The sequence below is a fragment of the Dunckerocampus dactyliophorus genome, chromosome 18, assembly GCF_027744805.1.
Source record: "Dunckerocampus dactyliophorus isolate RoL2022-P2 chromosome 18, RoL_Ddac_1.1, whole genome shotgun sequence".
Classification (NCBI taxonomy): Eukaryota; Metazoa; Chordata; class Actinopteri; order Syngnathiformes; family Syngnathidae; genus Dunckerocampus; species Dunckerocampus dactyliophorus.
In genome coordinates this window covers 20,462,331-20,482,870 of record NC_072836.1, presented here as the reverse complement: position 1 = coordinate 20,482,870, position 20,540 = coordinate 20,462,331, and the positions used below count along the sequence as shown (strand labels likewise).

At 42.9% G+C, this 20,540-nt stretch overlaps 3 protein-coding genes across 20 annotated transcripts in view; 2 read left to right on the top strand and 1 right to left on the bottom strand.

The window, feature by feature from the left end:
* The first annotated feature begins 35 nt into the window (after positions 1-35).
* gtf2f1 (general transcription factor IIF, polypeptide 1) lies at positions 36-5,654 on the top strand. Of its 2 annotated transcripts, none has more exons than XM_054760529.1 (14): positions 36-177; positions 492-558; positions 715-761; positions 977-1,049; positions 1,151-1,344; positions 1,437-1,607; positions 2,719-2,924; positions 2,996-3,143; positions 3,227-3,288; positions 3,377-3,508; positions 4,232-4,302; positions 4,425-4,566; positions 4,917-5,055; positions 5,131-5,654. In XM_054760529.1, the coding sequence occupies exons 2-14, from the start codon at positions 547-549 to the stop codon at positions 5,333-5,335; spliced, it is 1,602 nt and encodes a 533-aa protein (XP_054616504.1). In that variant the 5' UTR covers positions 36-177; positions 492-546; the 3' UTR covers positions 5,336-5,654. The 2 variants fall into 2 exon arrangements, with proteins under 2 accessions (XP_054616504.1, XP_054616502.1); XM_054760527.1 differs by having other exon boundaries at positions 4,232-4,305.
* Positions 952-8,271, bottom strand: alkbh7 (alkB homolog 7). Its single transcript, XM_054760530.1, has 4 exons — positions 7,900-8,271; positions 6,868-7,041; positions 6,675-6,799; positions 952-6,598 (listed from the first exon to the last, which is right to left on the bottom strand). The coding sequence occupies exons 1-4, from the start codon at positions 8,167-8,169 to the stop codon at positions 6,478-6,480; spliced, it is 690 nt and encodes a 229-aa protein (XP_054616505.1). The 5' UTR covers positions 8,170-8,271; the 3' UTR covers positions 952-6,477.
* Positions 8,272-13,033: 4,762 nt separating this feature from the next.
* Positions 13,034-20,540, top strand: part of cacna1aa (calcium channel, voltage-dependent, P/Q type, alpha 1A subunit, a) — an 89,502-nt gene continuing 81,995 nt past the window's right edge. For 8 of the 17 annotated variants that reach the window (XM_054760326.1, XM_054760320.1, XM_054760314.1 and 5 more), the window contains exon 1: positions 13,035-14,541. In XM_054760326.1, coding sequence (XP_054616301.1) covers positions 14,186-14,541 — 356 coding nt within the window. In that variant the 5' untranslated portion in view covers positions 13,035-14,185. Of the gene's footprint in view, positions 14,542-20,540 lie in introns of all 17 variants that reach the window. The other 9 variants (XM_054760330.1, XM_054760328.1, XM_054760321.1 and 6 more) reach the window with 3 other exon arrangements.

Genomic DNA, 20,540 nt, shown 5'->3' with positions numbered 1-20,540 from the left:
TCAAGCCGCCTATGTTATGCGGAACGTCATGTGCGTGTACTTGTTTCCTCCGAACAACTTCCACTGATGGACCCATGACTGCGTGCGCCTGTGAATTGTCGCCGTACAAACAAAAAATGTTTTTTTAAATCATGACTGTGTGTTGAATACTTCTAATTCTCCTTACACACCGCAAATGTAAGTTTAGACATGTGACTAATATTATTTTCAAACACTTCGCCTGTGTTAAATTACTGTTGGTAAGTGCTGACTGTGCACATCGCCCATTGGAATTTCCGTAAAATTACGAAATTCCACGTAGAATTAAGCGATTACTCGTTGTAATGTGGCGTTTCGAAAATTATTAATTGTAATGTTGGATTTAGTGAGACACATTTCCGTACCAAGCCAATGTAATATGTGGATAGCAATTGCTCTTTATTAAATACTTCTTGCAACACTGAAGAAACAAAATCATTATATTTGGTTTATATTTGTTTTCTTCGTTGAAGTGAACCTATCCTGTCTTGAAGTTGGGGTCCAAAGTCCAAGAAAGACGAAAATATTATGGCATCACTGGTAAGACAATTTATCGTGTAGTGGCATTATGCTCGCTTGTAAACCTTGCAATCGACGCGGCTTCATTGATAATTTAGAAACACTATTTTATTGAACTGAGTTTTGATTCAGTATATTTGAAAGACGAGAGAGAGAGACTGCGTGTTTGTGTTGCAGGGGAGCAGCAGTTCTTCATCCACGGAATACACTGTTCGAGTCCCGAAGTGAGTATATGCATATTATATTGTATTGCATAGAAAAAAGCTGTCATTATTTGTATCAGTACCTAATTAAGTGGCTTAAGAGTATATATACTGTAACTACAGTCATCTGTTGTCATTTATCAAGAGAGAGAAAATAATATTATTGTCATGACTGTTTATGTGATTTTTGCATGAGTAAACTGTCTGATCACACCTTTTTTGCTTATCTTTCATAGAAATACCAGCAAGAAGTACAACATAATGGCTTTCAATGCAGGAGATAAAGTCAACTGTTCAACATGGACACATGTAATTGTCATGTGAACGTGGTTGCATATCTAACAAATAATCAAGACAAATGATTGTGTTGAATATCTTTTAATAATCCACGCCTGAACCTCTTCGCTCAGGCTCGCATGGAGAGGGACATGAGTGCTCGGAAGATTTACGGCGAAGAGGAGACACCGGAGGGCGCAGCTGGCAGTGAGTTTGGCAAAAAGCAGCGTGAGGAGGCGCGTCGGAAGAAGTTCGGCATTGTGACGCGCGAGTTTAAAGTAGAGGACCAGCCGTGGATCCTGAAAGTCAACGGCAAGGCCGGCAAGAGGTGTGGTGTGAGAGACTGTTAAATGTTTTTCTTTTTCACTGGCAACGTGAAAGTGGAAAAGAGCTGAACCCCTTTCTCGCTGTGTCTGTTAGGTTTAAAGGTCTGAAGAAGGGGGGCGTCACAGAAAATGCGTCCTACTACATCTTTACGCAGTGTGCTGATGGGGCCTTCGAAGCTTTCCCCGTTCACGGCTGGTACAACTTTACTCCACAGGCTAAGCACAGAACTCTCACTGCCGAGGAGGCCGAAGAGGAGTGGGGCAGGTGAGTGTGTGTATGTGTATACAGTACAGTAATCCCTCGTTTATCACTGTTAATTGGTTACCAGACCCGACTGTGATAAATTAATTTCCTCACAGTATGTTTCCTTATTTATAAATGTAATATTTTCGTAGTGAGAGCATAGAAAACTTGTTTACAACCTATATGGGTTTTAACATTATTAGAACGCTCTAGACATGAAATAACATCCCTATAGTCACCTTTACACTGGTATTACCCAACATAGTAGACATACTGTAATAAGGGAAAATAAGACAAAAATAATACTTGTGCTCGTGTGTGTCGCTCTAAATGTGTTCCAGTGTTTGGGGAGCTGAGTGGGGGGAGGACAGGAAGTGATGTCGGGGGCTCAGAGTCGAGTTTTAGCTTGGTGTGGGTTACAGCCACAGAAGTAGCCAGTGTTAGGGATTATTGTGCCTGTTGTGAGATCATTCAAACCTGAAATAAAAACTATTTTATTTCATTTTTTTCCAGCAATCAAGTCTGGTGCTTGTGTGTCTCACCGAACATTACAGTAACATTACTGACACCTGGTGACCAGTGTTGAATACTACATATCACAGCGTCTTTGAATGCATCTTCTGAATGCCTTATATTTGTATTTTAGTTCGTTCAGCCATTTTTATGCTTGAAGGTGCTTAATTTAGGCAAAAAAATATATATAAAATTTGTTTAACTATGCATATTTTTTTATTATTCAACCAATGAACAGCATGATTTATGAATGTATTTAGGAAAAACCGTGATAGTGATGCTGTAAAAGTTACAATGGATTACTTTATATACATTATATAAACATAAAACATTTGTTTATTAACTGTAGTCATGCTGAAGCGACAAGAGGCTATAAAACTGAAGTCTAAACAGACACTAGATTAGGTACACCTGCGCAGTGAGTCTAAAATCTTGCCCTAACAAAGGCAGTAATTGAATGACATTGTTAGCGAGGTATTCATTTAACACTGCACTATTGTGGTTGTCTAGCATGTAACTGTGAGACTGTGAGAAGGCAGAAAAGCATGAAAAGCGGTGCCCCTTTCGTTGGATCCCACGAGCCAGTGAGTTCTCTGTTGCACACATTTCCTACATTCAGGCGGAACAAGGTGGTGAATCACTTCAGCATCATGCTTCAGAGACGTCTGCGCGAGCAGGAGCGTGGCGACGAAGACGAGGAGGAGAGCGAGAAACCGGGCAAGAAGAAAAAGAAAAGCGGCGGGCGCGGGGGCGACCTGCGCATCCACGACCTGGAAGACGACCTGGACATGAGCAGCGACGACAGTGACAACAGTATGGCCGAAGGCAAGGAGGAAAACACTCAGATTGCAAAGAAGGAGAACTTTTTCTACTTCCAGCCATCCCTGTTTCCTTAGATGGAGAAAGCAAAGCAAAAGTAAAGGCTGACACGGGGAAAGGCAAAGCAAAGAAGAAGAGGAAGGGCAGTGACAAGGAGGCTTTGGAAGATAGCGATGATGGTGACTATGAAGGGCTTGAGGTGGATTACATGTCAGATGAAAGCAGGTCAGAGCTGCAGCTTGGTTGCAAACCAAACATAACCTGTTATTCCGACGTATGATTGACGTCATTTTGTCTTCCCTGAGCAGTTCTGAGGATGAGCCGGAAAACCCAAAAGGAAAACCCAACAAAGAAGAAGATCTTCCTAAAGGTGACACTAGTTTATTATGATGGTTCATTCTTGCGTCGTCATTGTCAGGTGTGTGCTGACTTAAAAAAATATATATATATATTTATAGGCATCGACGAGGCTTCTGAAAGTGAGGAAGAGAGCGAGGAGGAGAAACAGAACGAGGAAGAAGTAAAGGAGGAGGAAGAGGAGGAGGAAGGGAAGAAAACACCGGCACAGATGGAGAAGAAGAAGAAAAAAGGTACATATACTTTAAAGCACGGGTGTCCAACATGTGGCCCACGACATATCATAGAAATAAAATTAAAGCAGAAAAAGGGAAAAATAGAGCAAAAAGGGAAAATGTAAAGGGAAGCTGAAATGTTGACACTAATAAACAATAAAAGAACATTCTGTCTTTTAAATATATATATATATATAAAAAAAAAATTATAGCCAAATAAAATACGTTAGAATAAAGTGCAACCCCTGCACAGCGCAGGGAGTACAGTGCAAATAGAGACAGACGGGAAGTTCTGTTTTATGAACAAATAAGTACCTTTTGTACATGATAATTCTTGAATACTTTCATTAATAAAATAAATTAAATAAACACTGAAAGTTAGCATCTCCTGCACAGTCTAAGGAGTACGTGCAGAAGAAAGGAGACAGACAAGAAGTTGTTCGCTGTGCATTATGTGAGCAAATAAGTATGTTTGTATATAATAACTGTTCAATCATTTCATTAATAAAATAATTCAATTCATTTAATAAAGTAAATATAAGATTTCAGGGGGAAAAATACCATCTTATATTTGCCAATACAGTGCTAGTAACACCTTTGAGTATGATGAATCCATTAAAGTAATACATTTTATTATACAGCCCTTTGGGTTTTGTTAGCAGATGTACCTAACATTGTGGCTTATGAGCGTGTTAAATAAAAGCTTAATGTGAAATGGTCGTGTGTGTGTGTGTGGCACAGACAGCAGCGGAGAGTCAGACAGCTCGGACGACAGTGACATCGAGGGCGACACGGCCTCTGCTTTGTTCATGGTGGTTAGTGTGTGTGTGGAAGAATGTGTGTGTCTTTACGTGATAGTAATTGTAATATTTTTAGGTTGATGGTTTTGTTTTTTTGGGCATTTTTCATTGACCATCAATCTTCCCTCTCGTAGAAGAAGCGCACGCCACCGAAACGTGGAGGCGGGCGGGGCTCTGCGGGAAGCTCCCGGACAGGCAGCCGCCCGGGGACGCCGTCCATAGACACTGCCGCCACCTCCAACACACTCCGCGCTGCTGCTAACAAGCTTGAGCAAGGTGCGCGAGTACATTACATGGAACTCCTAGCTCTTATACATCCAGGAAGGAAAAACATTGGAGCTGGTTCTCCTTTAACAGCTTCCTTTTGTCTGAGAAGACAAAAGAGGAGGAATTGTGCTACTTTTAAGATAATGGTGATGAAACATCATTGTGGAGCACCATTACCAGTTATTTTACTGATATTGAAAACATAGTTCAAGTAAGAGTTGTCTTATATTTGGGTCAAAATACTATATTGTTATTGTTATGAGGATAGAAACTCGGGGGGGGGGGGGCATATTTCCATTGTTAAATGGAGTGTATTCTACTCTACTGTGTAAGGGTGCACCAATCCTTTTTTCCAACAGGTAAACGACAGTCTCAAGGTCCAGGTACTGACTCGCCAGCTGCCAAAAGGCTCAAGATGGAACCCAGCAGTCAGAGTCCTGCTCCCTCCGGGAAAAGTACACCTCAGCCCCCGTCAGGCAAATCTACTCCCAGCTCCAGGTACTGTTACTAGTCATTCTTCTCATTGTTACGAGTTACTCTCAGTGGCTAAAACTCCTCTCTCCTGTCTGACAGTGATGTGCAGCTAACAGAAGAAGCGGTCCGCCGCTACCTCATCCGGAAACCCATGACGACCAAAGACCTGCTGAAGAAGTTCCAGACCAAGCGCACAGGCCTGAGCAGCGAGAAGACGGTCAACGTGCTGGCGCAGATTCTGAAACGCCTCAATCCGGAGCGTAAAAACGTGAACGACAAAATGCACTTTTATCTCACGGAGTAAAAGGAGAACATCAGGAGATGGAGGGCTTAGTGAAGGTGTTTAGTTTCTTATTGTGACATGATACCGACTCAGGAGACCATCTCCACATGAGGTGTCAAGTGTATCATTAAGCAACTTTTTTTCTTTCTTTTGGTGACAAATACGGTCACCATGTCAGAACTAATTTGTTCTGTTTAGATTATTTTCTAATAAAGTATGGCATTGCTTGTATATAAGGCATTTCTATTAGTTGGTTGGCTTTAGGATTAGTTTAGTGGGTGCTTGTAGGTGTACTGACCATGCATAGGATGTGTCAAAATTAAACAACACTTACTGACTCCCATGTGATCATATTATTTCATACATTGTCCTAACTGGCCACAAATAAGCCGCAGGTCATCCTCGCATTGGACGAGCAGACTCACAAAACCGGTTGAATGATTCATGCAAATATTAATTCAAATGTGCCATTTGAATGCTAAGTACAAACTCAACAATGACTCAAGTGTTTCCAACTTTAACACCATTAACAGGTTGTGCAACCCTTTACCGCGCTTCTAAATGTGCAAGGTTTATTTTTAAAAGGTAATGAGCTGCTGCCACCTACTGGTCATCCTGGATTATTAGGGCCCGAGCACCCAGTCTGTGCAAGGGTCCTATTCTAATCGGCGTTTATTAGAACATCGAAATTATGAGGTACAGAAGCTATCATTTACATATAATTATGAGATGAAGTCACAATTATGAGATCTATAAAAAGTCAGACTTAATAAAAGGTCAAAATGCGATAGAAACCACGCATGTGACGTAGGCTCCAATGAAGGCAGCACATGCGCACTTCATAATGTATGGCTTCCCTTTGAGATATTTTTTTTCTTTCCGTGGTGGAAATGGGCGCCCATATCACATTAATTCAAATTGTATTTAAAAATAACTAGAGCTGCAACTATTTCTTGATGATTAATCCATTAACTATTTTGGTCTTGGATGAATCGTTTTGTGAAGGAGCCTGTTTACAATCCATAAATATATGGACCGTGATACCTCCAGTAATAGATAATAGTTCTATTCTCAGATGTCTATAAAGCTGTTTAACAGCAAGGACACCATCTTTAATAAATGAAAAAAGTGGCACTAACATCCCAGGGGAGCTGCTGTAGGTTTTAATCCGGAAGGTTCCGACAAATAACTGAAATTCGCCGCTGCCGAGGCACTTTCTGTCCGTTAAACACAGACTCTTCATCTTTAAGGATCTCATGAGTGAAGTCATACCTGGCCTGGTCCCTGTAGTGAGAACGAGGAGAAACATGATCAGTCTTGGAGGGACTGATTAGGAGAGCTGCTGCTTTCTCTATTAAACCTGAGAATGTAGAGGGAGCGTCGGGGCAGCAGCAGGTCCAGCCACTCACTGGGAGCGTCTTCTTTGACCATGCGCATGACGCTATCCGAGAGGAGACTCAACCCGGTGATGGTGCTGCCACAGAACTTGTATAAAAATAACAGCACAGTTGTTGTCCTGCACATGTCCATTTGTCTGTCCGAATAGAACTTACCTTCACACTGTCAATGTGAGGTTTGATGTAGCCCGCCTTGTCCAGGTCTAGGACGTGTACAGGCCCCAGAAGAGAGCTACCGGCCTCAAACGCGACAGATCGGACACGATTCAAGATATTCTGACATGCTGCCCCCCATGTCGCACGCTCGGTTTCTCTGTATCCATGAATAGCCTGAATGGGAGGAGATAAGAACAACTTTAATTACAATAGTTTTAATGTCACCTTATATAGCTAATATGAACAATAATGTGAGACTCGATTTTAACATTTAAAAAAGGGACTAACGCTACACATCAGCCATAGGAATACCATACCTTACTGACCAAACGATAATACATTTTTTTCCCTCAAAACAAGTCCTAGATAAAATCAACATCTGGCGACAAATAACACAGTTTTTCTTCCTGTCACTCACTCAAAGGGGTACAAGTTTATGAACAACAGAACTTATGATACTAACTTAGCAGATCATCAGACAGCTGCAGAGCAACTAATAAATATCGTATTATGTCTATATGTGCCCTGCGATTGGCTGGCGACCAGTCCAGGGTGTACCCCGCCTGTCGCCCGAAGTCAGCTGGGATAGGCTCCAGCATGCCCCCGCGACCCTAAAGAAGAGAAGCGGTATAGAAAATGGATGAATGGTATTATGTATTAATATAATCGTGTAATACATGTAAATGGCGCACCCAAAAATACATGCTTAAAAATAAAACAGCCGGAAGAGCAGCATTGTAGTCAAGTTTGAGTCTGACTGGATTCACTGTGGCCTCACTTGCACTGCTGTTCTATTGCAATATACCAGTTATTTCACCGATATTGAAAATTTGATTTATATTGAAAGAGAGGGGTCGTATTGTATTTGAGTCTATATTAAGGTCATTTAGTGTTGAAGGAGCAGTGGCCCTTTAAATAATTGGATGCCAAAATTGCCACTTTGCAACACCTTGACCTCCAGCAAATCAAAGTAAACCGTACACCTTGCGTTATCCGAAAATAGTTACAATTACGAAATTGTTTAAGACTTACGTCATCCCAGTGGTCGAACTCGTAGCGTTTCTTCTTCAATCCAGGTTCCAGTTCCCGCAGCAAAGCACCCTCCTCCTCCTCGGTGATGAAGGCCGTCCTCACCTCCACCTGTGGCCCGAGTCTCCGCACCAGCTGCCGGCTTGACCCGACCACCAGCGCCGCGTCCCCGGCGGCTGTCAAGTCGGCCCAGGACGAGCCCAGGTAACGACCGAGACGTTTGTAGAAATGTCGATTCTGGGCGTGTTTCCCCGTAACACGCATCAGTTTCATCGTCTTACTCGAAATACTCTTTAAAACGTAATGCGTAGCAGCGTTTTTACCATTTTGATTGCTAAACTCAATCAGCTATGAGGGATGCCATATTGAAAACACGGTGCATTGTGGGAAATGTAGTCAGCGAGGAAGCAGAAAGGGCGCTTCCTTTTAAGGTGCTGATGCAGTTCTCCTGTAGACCGCTTGAGGTCAGTACAATCGTGATTTTACGCTCACTTTTGTGTCCCTGCGTTAGAGTAACAGTTTTGTAACACAAAAAAACAACAGTTTTTGTATAGTTTGCGATGCACTTTTTTTCCACACCTTTTCAAGCTACAACCACAACTACAACGACTGGTCGCCAGCCAATCGCAGGGCACATATAGACAAACAATCAATCACACTCATGGACAATTTAGAGTCGCCAATTAACCTCACCTGCATGTTTTTGGAATGTGGGAGGAAGCCGGAGTACCCGGAGAAAACCCACGCACGGGAGAACATGCAAACTCCACACAGAAATGCCCAAGGGAGAATCGAACCCAGGTCTTCCCAATCTCCAGGCTGTTCCTGTGTTGGCCAACTAGACTAGACCACTGTGCGGCCAGGTCCTTTTCAGACATGCTGAATTGTGTAAACATGTGATAGCATTAAGATGTGCAGGTGGACTTAAATAATCTTGTGCATCTCAGCAGGCTAAGTGATTACATTTATAGTTGTTTATAATGTGTAGTGTTTTATTTATGCAAGAATGTTGTTCACAAGACAAACATCATGCGTGTGTTGGATAGCATGAGAAATCTTCCACGGTGCGTGTGCGTGTGCGTGTGCGTGTGCGTGTGTGTGTGTGTGTATGATACGCTTGTTAGATAAAGTGGTGACTTCATCCTCGCTAAAGATTCCCTAAGAAAAAAAACAGACAAAACATTGGCCTACTTACCACTCAGGGCATTTACCCTCTCTCCACTCACTCGCTTGTTTCCAGGCAAAACCTGACATGTTGAGATATAAAAATCTGAGCCAATAATTAATTGTAATAATAATGCTGTAGCAGACCACAAATGCATGAAAAGTATTTTGTTCCTTGCAACCAGCTGGAGTTTGGATAACTTAATATGAGATGCTAAAAAATACATGATGCTTATTATGCATCCATGCTTGACACCATGTTTGAACAGACTGTGGTATTGATTCAAGTTTCTATCAAGCTTTCATTTGTTGTTGTTGTTGGTATTGTCTGATGCGGATTCATCGTGCAGGAGGTATACATCGCAACTCCACAACGGATGGAGCGGGTTCAGCAGGGGCGTAGTGCACTACAAGCATCTAGGCATTGAATTATTCAGTCTTATGAATCATTGAGTCACGACACTCCTTTTTAGGCCCTCTCCTCACATCTCCAGACACACATCTAGCTAGCCAGCATTTTAACATCTGGTCGAGAAACACACAAAACAATATGAGGGGATGTTGTTTTTTTTTTGTGGCCCCCAACAAAGGTGTTTTTTTGCTTCTTTTTAAGGCAGTGGAGTGTGGGTTGTGTGGTTGGCGTTAACAGACCAAATGGACAAAAGTCCATCCATCCATGCGACTGTCTGCATGCCCTTGTGGTGGGGTCATGGAGCCTCTCACAGTCGGAAGCATTGCTTAAATGGACACAAAGCTAAACGATCGCTTTGCTTTCTGGCGTATCAGATAGACTTTTAAGGTCGTGCTGCTATAGATTGGAGTGCGCACAAGGAAGGTGTTTTGATACCCCGTGCGGCGGAATGAACTCTCCTGGTCACCCTTAAATATGTATCATCATTTCCCATTCACAGAGCCAGCTATTTCTGGAGTCAATCAATTAAGAAACATAATAGATTTTAAAGGAAGGTTGTCCTGGGATGTTGTGGGATGCAGCCTGTCTATTCTGGCGCTGCAGAAAGAGGGACTTGCTGGAGATTCATATTTTTTTTCACACTTCTCATTACAGTAAATCCATAGAATCAAACTGGGTAGTATTTATCATCCAAAATAAACCGTTCCATTTATTATGCATACTTATTATACAGGGTAGCGTGGCTCACGTGGTAGATTGGTCGCCTCTTAACCCAATGGTTGCTGGTTCGATCTTCAGTCCTCATGTAATCATTCAACATATTTTGCATTTAAACAACCATTCTCCATTTTTACAGTCCAGCATTTCAAATGCAGCTGTTTCTTTATCTGCTAACCACTCCCACATTTTTCAACTGATTCCAGCATCAAAATGCTCAGCTCATTCAGGACATGTAGCCTATCTATCAGGACCTTTGGAAAATCTATATTTTCCATAATTCTATATTTTCTGTGGTATTTCTGTCATTGAAAATTAATGGACTTATTAGTGGAAATTCATTTTCCATTGAAAGGAAAACTGCACTTTTTTGGAATCCTGCCCATCATCCACAATTCTTTACACTGCTGTTGTGGTTTTGTTTTTGAGTTTGGAAAAGTTTACGCTAGGTGTAGCGTTTGTTTGTATGTTGCTATGTGAAATCGATGTGCCCAGGAAGGAAGTTACGGTAATGCTTAAAATGACCAAAATACAACAAAATTAAATAAATTCAAAGTATTACATGTTATCATGAACGTTCCTGTTACTACATGGTGACAGCGTGGATGTAAAACCATAAAACCTTGTTGGAGGTGTTTTAATAGCAGACTTTGTAGGCGGAATAAGTGTGTCCTATTACGCGCATTCATTAGCTGCCTCTTTTTAGCTGTTCTCATATCTTTTGCACGCACAGAAAAGAGAAAGATGTGTGTTCATGTCTCACATCAGGATTGTGGATGATGGGCAAAATTCCATGAAAAAGTGCAGTTTTCCTTTAACAGCACACGTAACATTCTGCTTATTCTCTGAGCGGCCGTTTGCCAACCTGATGGTTGCTGGTTCGATCCTCAGTCGGTGAATAATAGAATAGACATATTTCTAGGATATTTCAACATTCATTCTACATTTCAGTTCAGCATTTTAGCATTCATACGTTCATTCACAAGTTTGTTGTTGTGGTTGCAGGGTACAGTGCATGTATGCAGTATATATATGAGTAATACAGAACTGTACTGCATGGATCCAGGACTAGTGCGATAGTAAATCCTGTACATCACAGCATATAATAGCAACCCCCTGATACTATGAAAATATAGCCCCTAGGGGGTGTCAGCCATCAAGGAAAAGACATCTATTGCAGTGCATAAAGCTTAAAATCAATGTGAACGCTGCGGCAGGCTAAGACAGCATGGGGGTTTTCCCCAAAGACACTGGACCTTTGCAAATGATAGGATGTCTTTATTGCTCCATCTCACAGACTCGGAAAAACAAACACGTTTAATTGTTGCAGCTCTTGAGCCGTGCAAAGCTATCTCAGACGATGCATTAATTAATCGGTCGACAGGACAATTTTCTCTTGCCGCACGGCCGTAAGACCATGCTGATGTGTATTTTGGTTGTAGTTTTTTTATAAGTAATTTGGCTGATTATATATAAGATGCCAATCGGAGAGAGGATTTAAAGATGTTTCTTGTTTTCTTCTTTGTTGAATTCAGCGGCGATACGCATGTTTTGTGGAGACCATGCGGCTATCTGCCATCAGCTACACACCCACGATGGCAACGCTGAGTGAATAAATGAGGGTCAATCGTCCCCCCTTGTGGAAAGGTGGCTACAGTAAAGGTAACTACAGGTACAGTCATAGGAGTGTCCTACAGCTTTGTCACATGACTGTATATATTTGTTTGTATTAGCCATCTCTGGTACTCCTGATCCTGAAAGAATGTGCAAAACCTACATTACTGAATGTTACTACCCGCTTGCATTGGGGCCAAGTGGGACAGTGACCCACCAGATCCCCAAGGTGGAGCTACAGTAAAAACAAAAAGCTGTCTTGAGGTGCCCGTTGATGCTGTAATGCGTATTACCTCCATCACTGGAATAGAAAAGTATCATCCACAGATGAGCTTCATCAATTCTGAGACACGGGTTTTACAGTCTGATGAATTTTTTAGGCTCATCTGTACTTTTTGGCTAATTCTTCCTATTCTTCTAGCCATGGTACTCCTGTAAAGTGTAGATAGTGATACCTTTACTCCTGCCCTGCACAGGTTGTTGCTGATGTCACCAAGTTATTTTAGGGTCTTTCTTTACTGCTCTCACCTGCTGATGTTTTCCTTGGTCTGCCTGTTTGATGTCTGCGCATCAGTGGTTTCTTCCTCCTTCAGGACATTCCAAATAGTTGAACTGGTTATGATCAATGTTTGTGCAATGGTTCTGATTGAGTCTTCATCTTCTCTCAGAATCACAATTCCTTGTTTCCCCCCCATAGGCAGCCCTCTGGTTTTCATGTTGTTTTCACCTCCAAATGCCGTCTGCATGTGTGATATGCAATGGCAAATAGTCACACCTTGAACAGGCATCACTGTTTATAAGAGGAGAGGAGACGAGAGGGAAGGAAGGGGAGGAGGAAAGGTAGCCAACCAAGGGAGGGGGGGAGTACAGCGCTCTTCTCGTCCATTAATTTCCAAATGTCTGTTGCTAAGAATAGCCTCCTCCCAGCCCCCTCTCTCCACCCTCCCTCTCAAACACACGACTCGCGTGCACGTAACTCTGGTGTTGCAGGTGACTGGCGCCGCATGCCAACCACCACCCCAACCTTCCCTGCATGCATGTGACCATGCCTATGCCTACATGTATTCCAAAGAGCTGTGCTGATGTCATACCTTTCTTTTATGTAAAGATGTGGATGGAATGGGGATCACTGTTGATTGCACAAGTGGGCTGGGTTCTAGCATGCAGCCTATAGATATTATCCACGCTGCTTGCGTCATCCAGCTCCTGTTAAGCTAATGTAAAGAAACGTCCTCTAACATTCCTTTCATTATTGTCTCTATCCATCCTTCCATCTGTCCGTGTGTCCCTCTCCTCCTCCTCCCCTTGGGGCTGCTGGTGGAAGCGGCTGTGAGGAGCCCACCCCACCCCACCACCACCACCGTACTCCAATGAGAGAGAGAGAGAGAGAGAGAGGACGCTCTACCAGGACATTCAAGCGGTCTCATCACCCTAAACAGGAGGTTTGACTTTTTAGGGACACGGTGAGGGACTGTATTGGTCACAAAGGTGGGGAAGATGCCGTTCCACGCTTGTCTTTGACGCCGTCCGTGTGTCCCTTCGCTCCGCCCGTGGATGGCTGCGCAGGTGTTGCAACCAGGGAGGAGGATGCTGTTCAATGCTCTCATCTCCACTACGACGGCATGGACATTTTAAAAGCAACATGGCACCCATTCTCTCCAGCTTTTGCACGGTATTTTATGTTTTAAACCAATGACATTGTCTTTCATTTCGCTTTCGAGGCTTGCCTGAAAATCAAGTGTGCCACGTTGTCGCTACACTACCAAATATTGCGGATGTTTTTTTTTTAAAGAAATAAATAAATAATGGTAGCGTTTCACTCCCAACGGCTTTTAAGTGCTTGGGAACACGGTGGTTTCAGCGAATTACACCATCAGATCACTGAGCGTTCAAGCAGCTTTTTAACATTGCAAGGCGTGAATGTGATTTATTATTGAGAGCCGTGTCGTTTGAAAGGCGTCTGTGCTGTAATGACATGTTGTCATGACAGTGGAGGAATAAATCTTGTGGAAGCCTGTGGAGCGTTCTGATGCAGAAGGCATGACGAGCCATGGAGGAGGTTCGTGTTGAATAAGTCCCCATGATCGGGTGGTGGGGGCTGGTCCTCAAAGACGAGCCGAGGGCTTGAGATACCTTCCAGCGAGACCCCAAAAGACCACACGTTTGATTCCCCACACCTGGCCTCCTGGTGAGGACGCACAGGGGGAAGAGGACTCTACATGGGCCCCCAGGTTGATCATTAGACCACACACAAGCTGCAGAAGCCGTCTGACCATATGAGACGTTCGGATCCAGATGGGATGTAATGTTGTGTGGCTGTGCAGCTGAGCACCGGTCTCCTTCTCCGCTGCTTCGTCAAGATTGGCTTCTGGTGTCCATTGAATGGCGCGGTTCGGAGACGAGGTGCCGGCCAGGTACGGCGGAGGGCCAGGTGGAGTGGGCCCCGGTGGCCGTGGTGGAGGGAGACAAGGAGGACCCCATGGACATGGACACGGTCATGGGCACGGGCATGGGCACGGACACGGACACGGCCATGGGCACGGGCTTGCCCACGGACCACCCGGGGGGCCCGGGGCCCAGAGAATGTACAAGCAGTCCATGGCGCAGAGGGCCCGGACTATGGCCTTGTATAACCCGATACCAGTGCGCCAGAACTGCTTCACTGTCAACCGCTCCTTGTTCATTTTCAGTGAAGATAACTTTGTGAGAAAATACGCCAAAAAGATCACCGAATGGCCATATCCTTTACGTGTGGTAAGCCATCATGCAGACCAGGTAGGCCCAACATGCTTGAGTGAATGGGGAATGTCTAACAAGCATGCCAGACCACCTCACTTAGGCTGCTGACAAGGGGATTCTAGACGTACAGTATAATTTACACTTAATTAAGAGCTGGGGCCACAAACTGCATCCCCCTTTTATGAGCCGTTGATCGGCATCAATCTTCTGTTAGTAATTCCACATCACATCACGTGAGAGCTTGATATATGATCCCTGTGTGTGTGTGCGCGTGTGTGTGTGTAATTGTGTTTTGATGCAGATGGTGGGGGGTGAGGGGGTATCTAGGGGGCGCTGCTGGTTGCTGATGTCAGCAAGTACACACTAGGAGAAAGAAATTGGAGAAAGGAGAAGGGGACATGGAGGGATGGGTGATACCAGAAAAGAAGAAAATAACCAGCTTCAGTATACTGTGTGTGCGCGTGCGTATGTGTGTTCTGGGAACCGTCCCACAATCACCTCATGGGGACCCTGTTGTGGTGGGGCCACCAAAAATCAGGTGCGAACATAAAAATGCAGTAATATGAATGCATAAGGCTGTTACTACATGCCCAGATATGACGATACCTAGGGGGCGCTGCTGGGTGCAAGTGCAGAATGGGATTGAGAAATATGAAAAAAGGAGAAAGGGAACTGGAGGGATGGGTGATATGAGAAGAAAATGACTAGCTCCTTTTGTGTGTGAGAGCGAGAGAGAGTCAAACTACCGTATCACAATTCTGCAGATGTGTTTCTAGTTATGGTGTTTGAGAGTGAAGGTAAATGGCCGCCTATTAAATCGTTCAGTGTGTTTTTCCTTGCAATCACAGAATATGCCTTCACTTCCCAGTGTGCGTGTGTAATTTTATTTTTCATAAATCTGCACTATTCTATAGATGAACAGAACATGATTTCTCCATCCAGGATGTGTGTGATGTGTGTCTGAATTCACGTGACGTTTGCGCTGTGCGAGTGATAATGACACGAGTGGAAATTGGAGTAATGATTGTATCGATCGCTGCCGATGCTTGAGCTGTGACATAACTACACACGCTAATTGGGCTGCTTTGGAGCTACAGTACTTATGCTTATGACTCACAGTCTATTTACTAAAACGACAGAGCTGCTCACAAAGGAGTCTTGAGGTCGTATAACTCGGATTTAGTGTCCATAATTTGCTGACATTTACTTGAACACGTTAATAGATTACCGTGAAAGCAATTCATCAAGCGGTGCTGGTTAACACGGTTAGTTAGTGAATGTTCTCTAATGGCAGAATCACTAAAGAACATTACACTGACATGAAAGGGTGTCAGGTTGGTTAATTACATGAAATGCACGTGCTATTTGTAATGAAACTGTCAAAGGACACAACAAGACATCCATTATCATACATGGAAGGCCGATATCCGCAAAGTTTTTGACTTTCAACCTTTCACAATTAGTTGCGAAGACCCGCCCGTGCTTCTGCAAAGACGTTAAACCAACTTGTGTGTTCGTCCGAAAAACAGTAGCACAGGTAACTCGCTAGGGCGGCACGTTGTGCCAAATTTTCACCCTTTTGTGTGCAGCGGTGCAAGAGTAGAAGAGTTAGCTTATAAAAACACATACTTTGACCTTTCCAAAACAATGTTAAAGGGGATTCACCTGGAGTTTTGTTCAGTTAAAGCATGTGTTCGCTGTCTCTCTCTTTATTATAGGTCATTCATAAAATGCAGCAAAGGTCCCAAGCTGGATCGGTGCCACAGACGTGACAATTGATCCTTAATGCTGCCGTCATTCAACATTTTCTGTGCACTGATTCCCAATTCCCAATCAGAAAAATAGTGAAACATAGGTCGATGGTGCAAAGATACTGAGGAACAGTGTGCTAGAACTTCAACAATTCATCAACGATTTGATGATTAATCGATTATCCAATTAATCCACACCTGTTTTGGTATTCGATAAAACATGTTTTGATTTAAAACTGTAAATATCACACACATACAAACACATAATAAAGATGACTGAAGGATTTCCTGGTTGGAATCTGTTTATAGTGGCCATCCTTCCAACTTCTTCCGCTTATCCGAGGTTGGGGCGGCAGCAGCCTTAGCAGGGAAGCCCAGATTTCCCTCTCCCCGACTGCTTTGTCCAGCTCCTTCTGGCAGATTCTGAGGCCTTCCCAGGCCAGTTGAGAGACGTAGTCTCTCCAACGTGTCCTGGGTCTCCCCAGGGAGGTGTTCGGGAGGCATCCTGACCAGAGGCCCTTGCCACTTCATCTGGCACCTCTCTGTCTATAGTGTATTAACTCTAAAAGAACCATTATCCATTCTTTACAGAGACCGAGTCACCAATGCATGGATGCATTGTTTGGGCACTGTTTGGCCGTACGTTAACCAACACAGTGTACGAAAACCGAGATGTAATTATGGCGTACAAAAACCGAGGTTTTGGCACACATTCACTGTGGCATTGTTCCCACAAGCGTCTGCATTGCCACCCATCTGTTTCTGTCCGGAGTTGCATTCATTTTTCTCCAAGATCTTGTATAATGATGGGAGATTTGGACCACTGTGCAGAGTCCCCCATTATTCTTCCACTTTGATTAATGCGTTGGATGGTTCTTAACCCGATGTTCTCCTTATTTGTTTTTTCACCCGTGATGCATACCAATCATTTGACCCTTCTGAAACTGATTAACATCTTTTCCATCTTTTCAACTTGGTTGTTTACCAAATGAGAAGCTACTCACTGCATCAATTAGGGTTCATAATCACCCAAGCAGCAATTATCCAATTGGAGGCTCTTACCTGTTTGCTTTGTTAAATCCAGGTGGTTAACTATTTTTGACCTGGCAGTGTATATAGGTTATGTTTGCATTGTCTTTGAGGTACACCATACATCGCTTGCTACAATAACATCAACATTGCTGCAGTTTTATGCAAGTCAACACAACAGTTTTGTGAGAATAACATATTTGTGATGCGTATTGCGTTGTGTTGAGACCGGGAGCTTCTGGAGCAGTGGTTGCAGGCGTTCTGTGTGTTATTTGGTTTGAGAACTAACCTTGACGGGGTTTGAAGGAAGAAAAAGTGAGTGATGATGATACCTTATCAATCCTAAGGTCATGTCGGTGTTAAGTGTGTGCTGCAGTGTGTATTTAACACCTTTTCATCCGACATGTGTAACACCCTTTAACACGTTACTAAAAATTGTACTTTATTGGAAATACTTGATGTATAATGTGCATTTGATTGCCTCCATTTATAACAAAAGTGCTTTATAATAGTATTCTGATGGCTCATTGTAATACCAGGAAATAATGTCTGGTGTATTTCAAGCAGTGACATTTATAGCCACTGACCAGACCCATGTTGTTTAGATAATTTAAGAGTCAGCAATTTGAATGGAAATTTAGAAATATGTCTTAATACACCAGATGCACGGGTCGCAGTGGACTCATTGAGAGCCTTTTTAAATTTGTGAACCGACTCTGCACACCCGGAACCACCAGATAAATAACAATGTAGTCATGTCCCCTTTTAGAGTCAAGTGGGGTTTTTTGGGGGGGTTTACTGAAGTTCACTGAACTTAGTTGCATAATATTTGTGTATTATTAAGTCTTTTAAGGGGAAGTTTTGTAGAAGCACCTGAATTATAATAATAATTGGGATAGCACAGCTTTTGTAATTGATTTAAAAGTACAATATTATGTCACATGCAGGGAGTTGGTGAAACTAAATAGGTCATCCTATAGGACCTTGGAAACAAAAGCCTTCCCCATCGTCTCTCCTGCTGACATGTGACCCTAGATTCCCCTTTGACCTTGCAGAATCCATACGTGGTGTCATACACTGGACTTCCCGGAAGCCTTGTGTGTCCGTCGCATGTGTGTCGTTATTGACACATTTATTTGTATTATGTGTGCATAGTCTGAGCGTGTGCATGTGTGTGCACACAATATGGTGCTGTGTGCGTCATCGGTGTACATCTTAAGTGTTTTTCTTGCCTCCTGCTGTTGTAAATGCAGAGTCAATATGCATAAGCAACCCAGTACAAACCTGTGGAAAAGGATGTGTTTTGTTGGATGATTTGAACAGTTTTTTTTTGGTCACAGTGCCCAAAGAAAGATGAGAAGATAACTAGAAAATGGATTAAAAGAGGTCAGAAGGTGAAAGACAGTAACACTCAGAAAGGAAGACCGAGAGAAAGATCTGCTTGTTTTTGGACGTAGCGAGTCCAGGATCTATGTTTACTGCAGAATCTAAATTATTTATTGTTTTTTTTTCTGCAGCTTGCAAGTGTCCGTTTGTAACTACTCAGACTTGACATCTGTTTTAGTTGTGCGAGTGAGCTCAGCGTATGTGTCTTTCTATTTCAACGTTGTTTATAGATTGCCGCGGCTGGGCTCACGCTCCTCCTTTTGGAGTCATAATCCATAATAATGTAGCATATTAACCAAAACAGGACTTTGCCCAACCTCATTTCCTTTTGAAATTGATCAGGTTGTTTGTCACGTTTGCAGCTTGTGTAGTGCAAATGGACGGAGGGAGTGAGGGATAGATGCATGATTAATGCATGTCAGGATGGATACATTAAAAGAATAGATGGATGAATGATGTATGATAGATGGATTTACAGTATGATCCATGCCCTGTTATATGCATTGTTTGTTTGTTTTACCTTTAAAGGAGGAGTTCAAACAAAAACAGTACAGTGGAATCTCTGTTTTCGCTGAAAATTTCCAAAAATATGTTTTGGTTATCGTAGAGCCCAAAAAAAAGTCACGCTTGGGTGATTCAGTCTCTGTGAAGAATGGATAATAATGGATAGTAATTCTTTCAAAGTTGGGACACCATAGACAGATTCCGGACAGGGAATTCTTTCATCAAAATGAATTAAATCATTAAACAGAAAGTTGTGTTGAGGCACTGCACCCAGAACACATTTACAAATTTCTTTGTCGTTTAGAGCAGCGGTCCCAACCACCGGGCCGTGGGAAACTTTAACGTGCAATGATAAAAAAAAAAAAAAAACCTCAATTAATTCATGCTAGCACACTGCCTTTTACCACCTGCATCAGATATCGTACTGGTGGATGGTGGGTCTGTCGCCCTTTTGTGCTTTTAATTTGATGTTGTTTGATTTGATACATAATAAATAAGACACATTAGATCACTATGATGTTGGACAACCTACAGTATCTGTCTCTGATAGGAGCTGAGGTTTGTCACCATCCCTTCCCGCTCTCTACCTGCACTTTTTTTCTTCTCTCGTGCCCAACCTGATCCGTCATTCTACCCTTCCCCCTCCTCCCCGCCACCGCCGTCCCGCTCGCTCTTCTCGCCACTACATCTTGTCCTTCCTCTAAAGGGCTACATTCGGTTTTTGTGATGCTAATTTAAGCATTGTGGAGGTGTTTTGATCTTGACAGCTGCAAGTCTTGTTGGGTTTTGTGTGTGTGTGTGTGTGTGTGTGTGTGTGTGTGTGCGTGCGTGCGTGCGTGTGTGTGTGTGTGTGTGTGTGCCCTCAAGGTTCAATATGCCTACTTCATAGCTTTTGACTGTCTGGTAATAAATGTGTGAATTGATCCATAGCCATAGTCCCTACGGGCACCGGGTCTTACACGAACACACACACACACACACACACACACACACACACACCATGTCTTCTAATAATCTCAAATATCACGAAGTAAATGTACAGAAATGTCACCTAGAAATACATTTTAATTTAACAGATTCTGAAAATATTACAGTCCGACATGTTACACTGTGTGTGTAACCATCCTATGTGAGGTGGAAAACATTGAGGGCATTCAAGGTTGACAGCAATATAAATTTTCCTCTCTCTCTTCTACTCTGTCAGAGTAGATTTTGTACATATTTAAGTGACATTTTATGAAAATACATCATTTATCATTTTGCATTGTGAGCAAAAGGATGATGCAGTTTTATCTCAATTGGCTAATGATGGATTATACAAAATGACC

Excerpts from the sequence above, each read along its gene's own strand:
- gtf2f1 (XM_054760527.1), top strand. Across the intron at positions 1,608-2,718 it reads GCCGAAGAGGAGTGGGGCAG|GCGGAACAAGGTGGTGAATC; the intron begins GTGAGTGTGTGT and ends TCCTACATTCAG. Across the intron at positions 4,567-4,916 it reads TGCTAACAAGCTTGAGCAAG|GTAAACGACAGTCTCAAGGT; the intron begins GTGCGCGAGTAC and ends TTTTTCCAACAG.
- alkbh7 (XM_054760530.1), bottom strand. The coding sequence starts at position 8,169 with ATGAAACTGATGCGTGTTACGGGGAAACACGCCCAGAATCGACATTTC. Across the intron at positions 7,042-7,899 it reads AGTTCGACCACTGGGATGAC|GCTATTCATGGATACAGAGA; the intron begins GTAAGTCTTAAA and ends CCTCCCATTCAG. Across the intron at positions 6,800-6,867 it reads CTCACATTGACAGTGTGAAG|TTCTGTGGCAGCACCATCAC; the intron begins GTAAGTTCTATT and ends TTTTTATACAAG.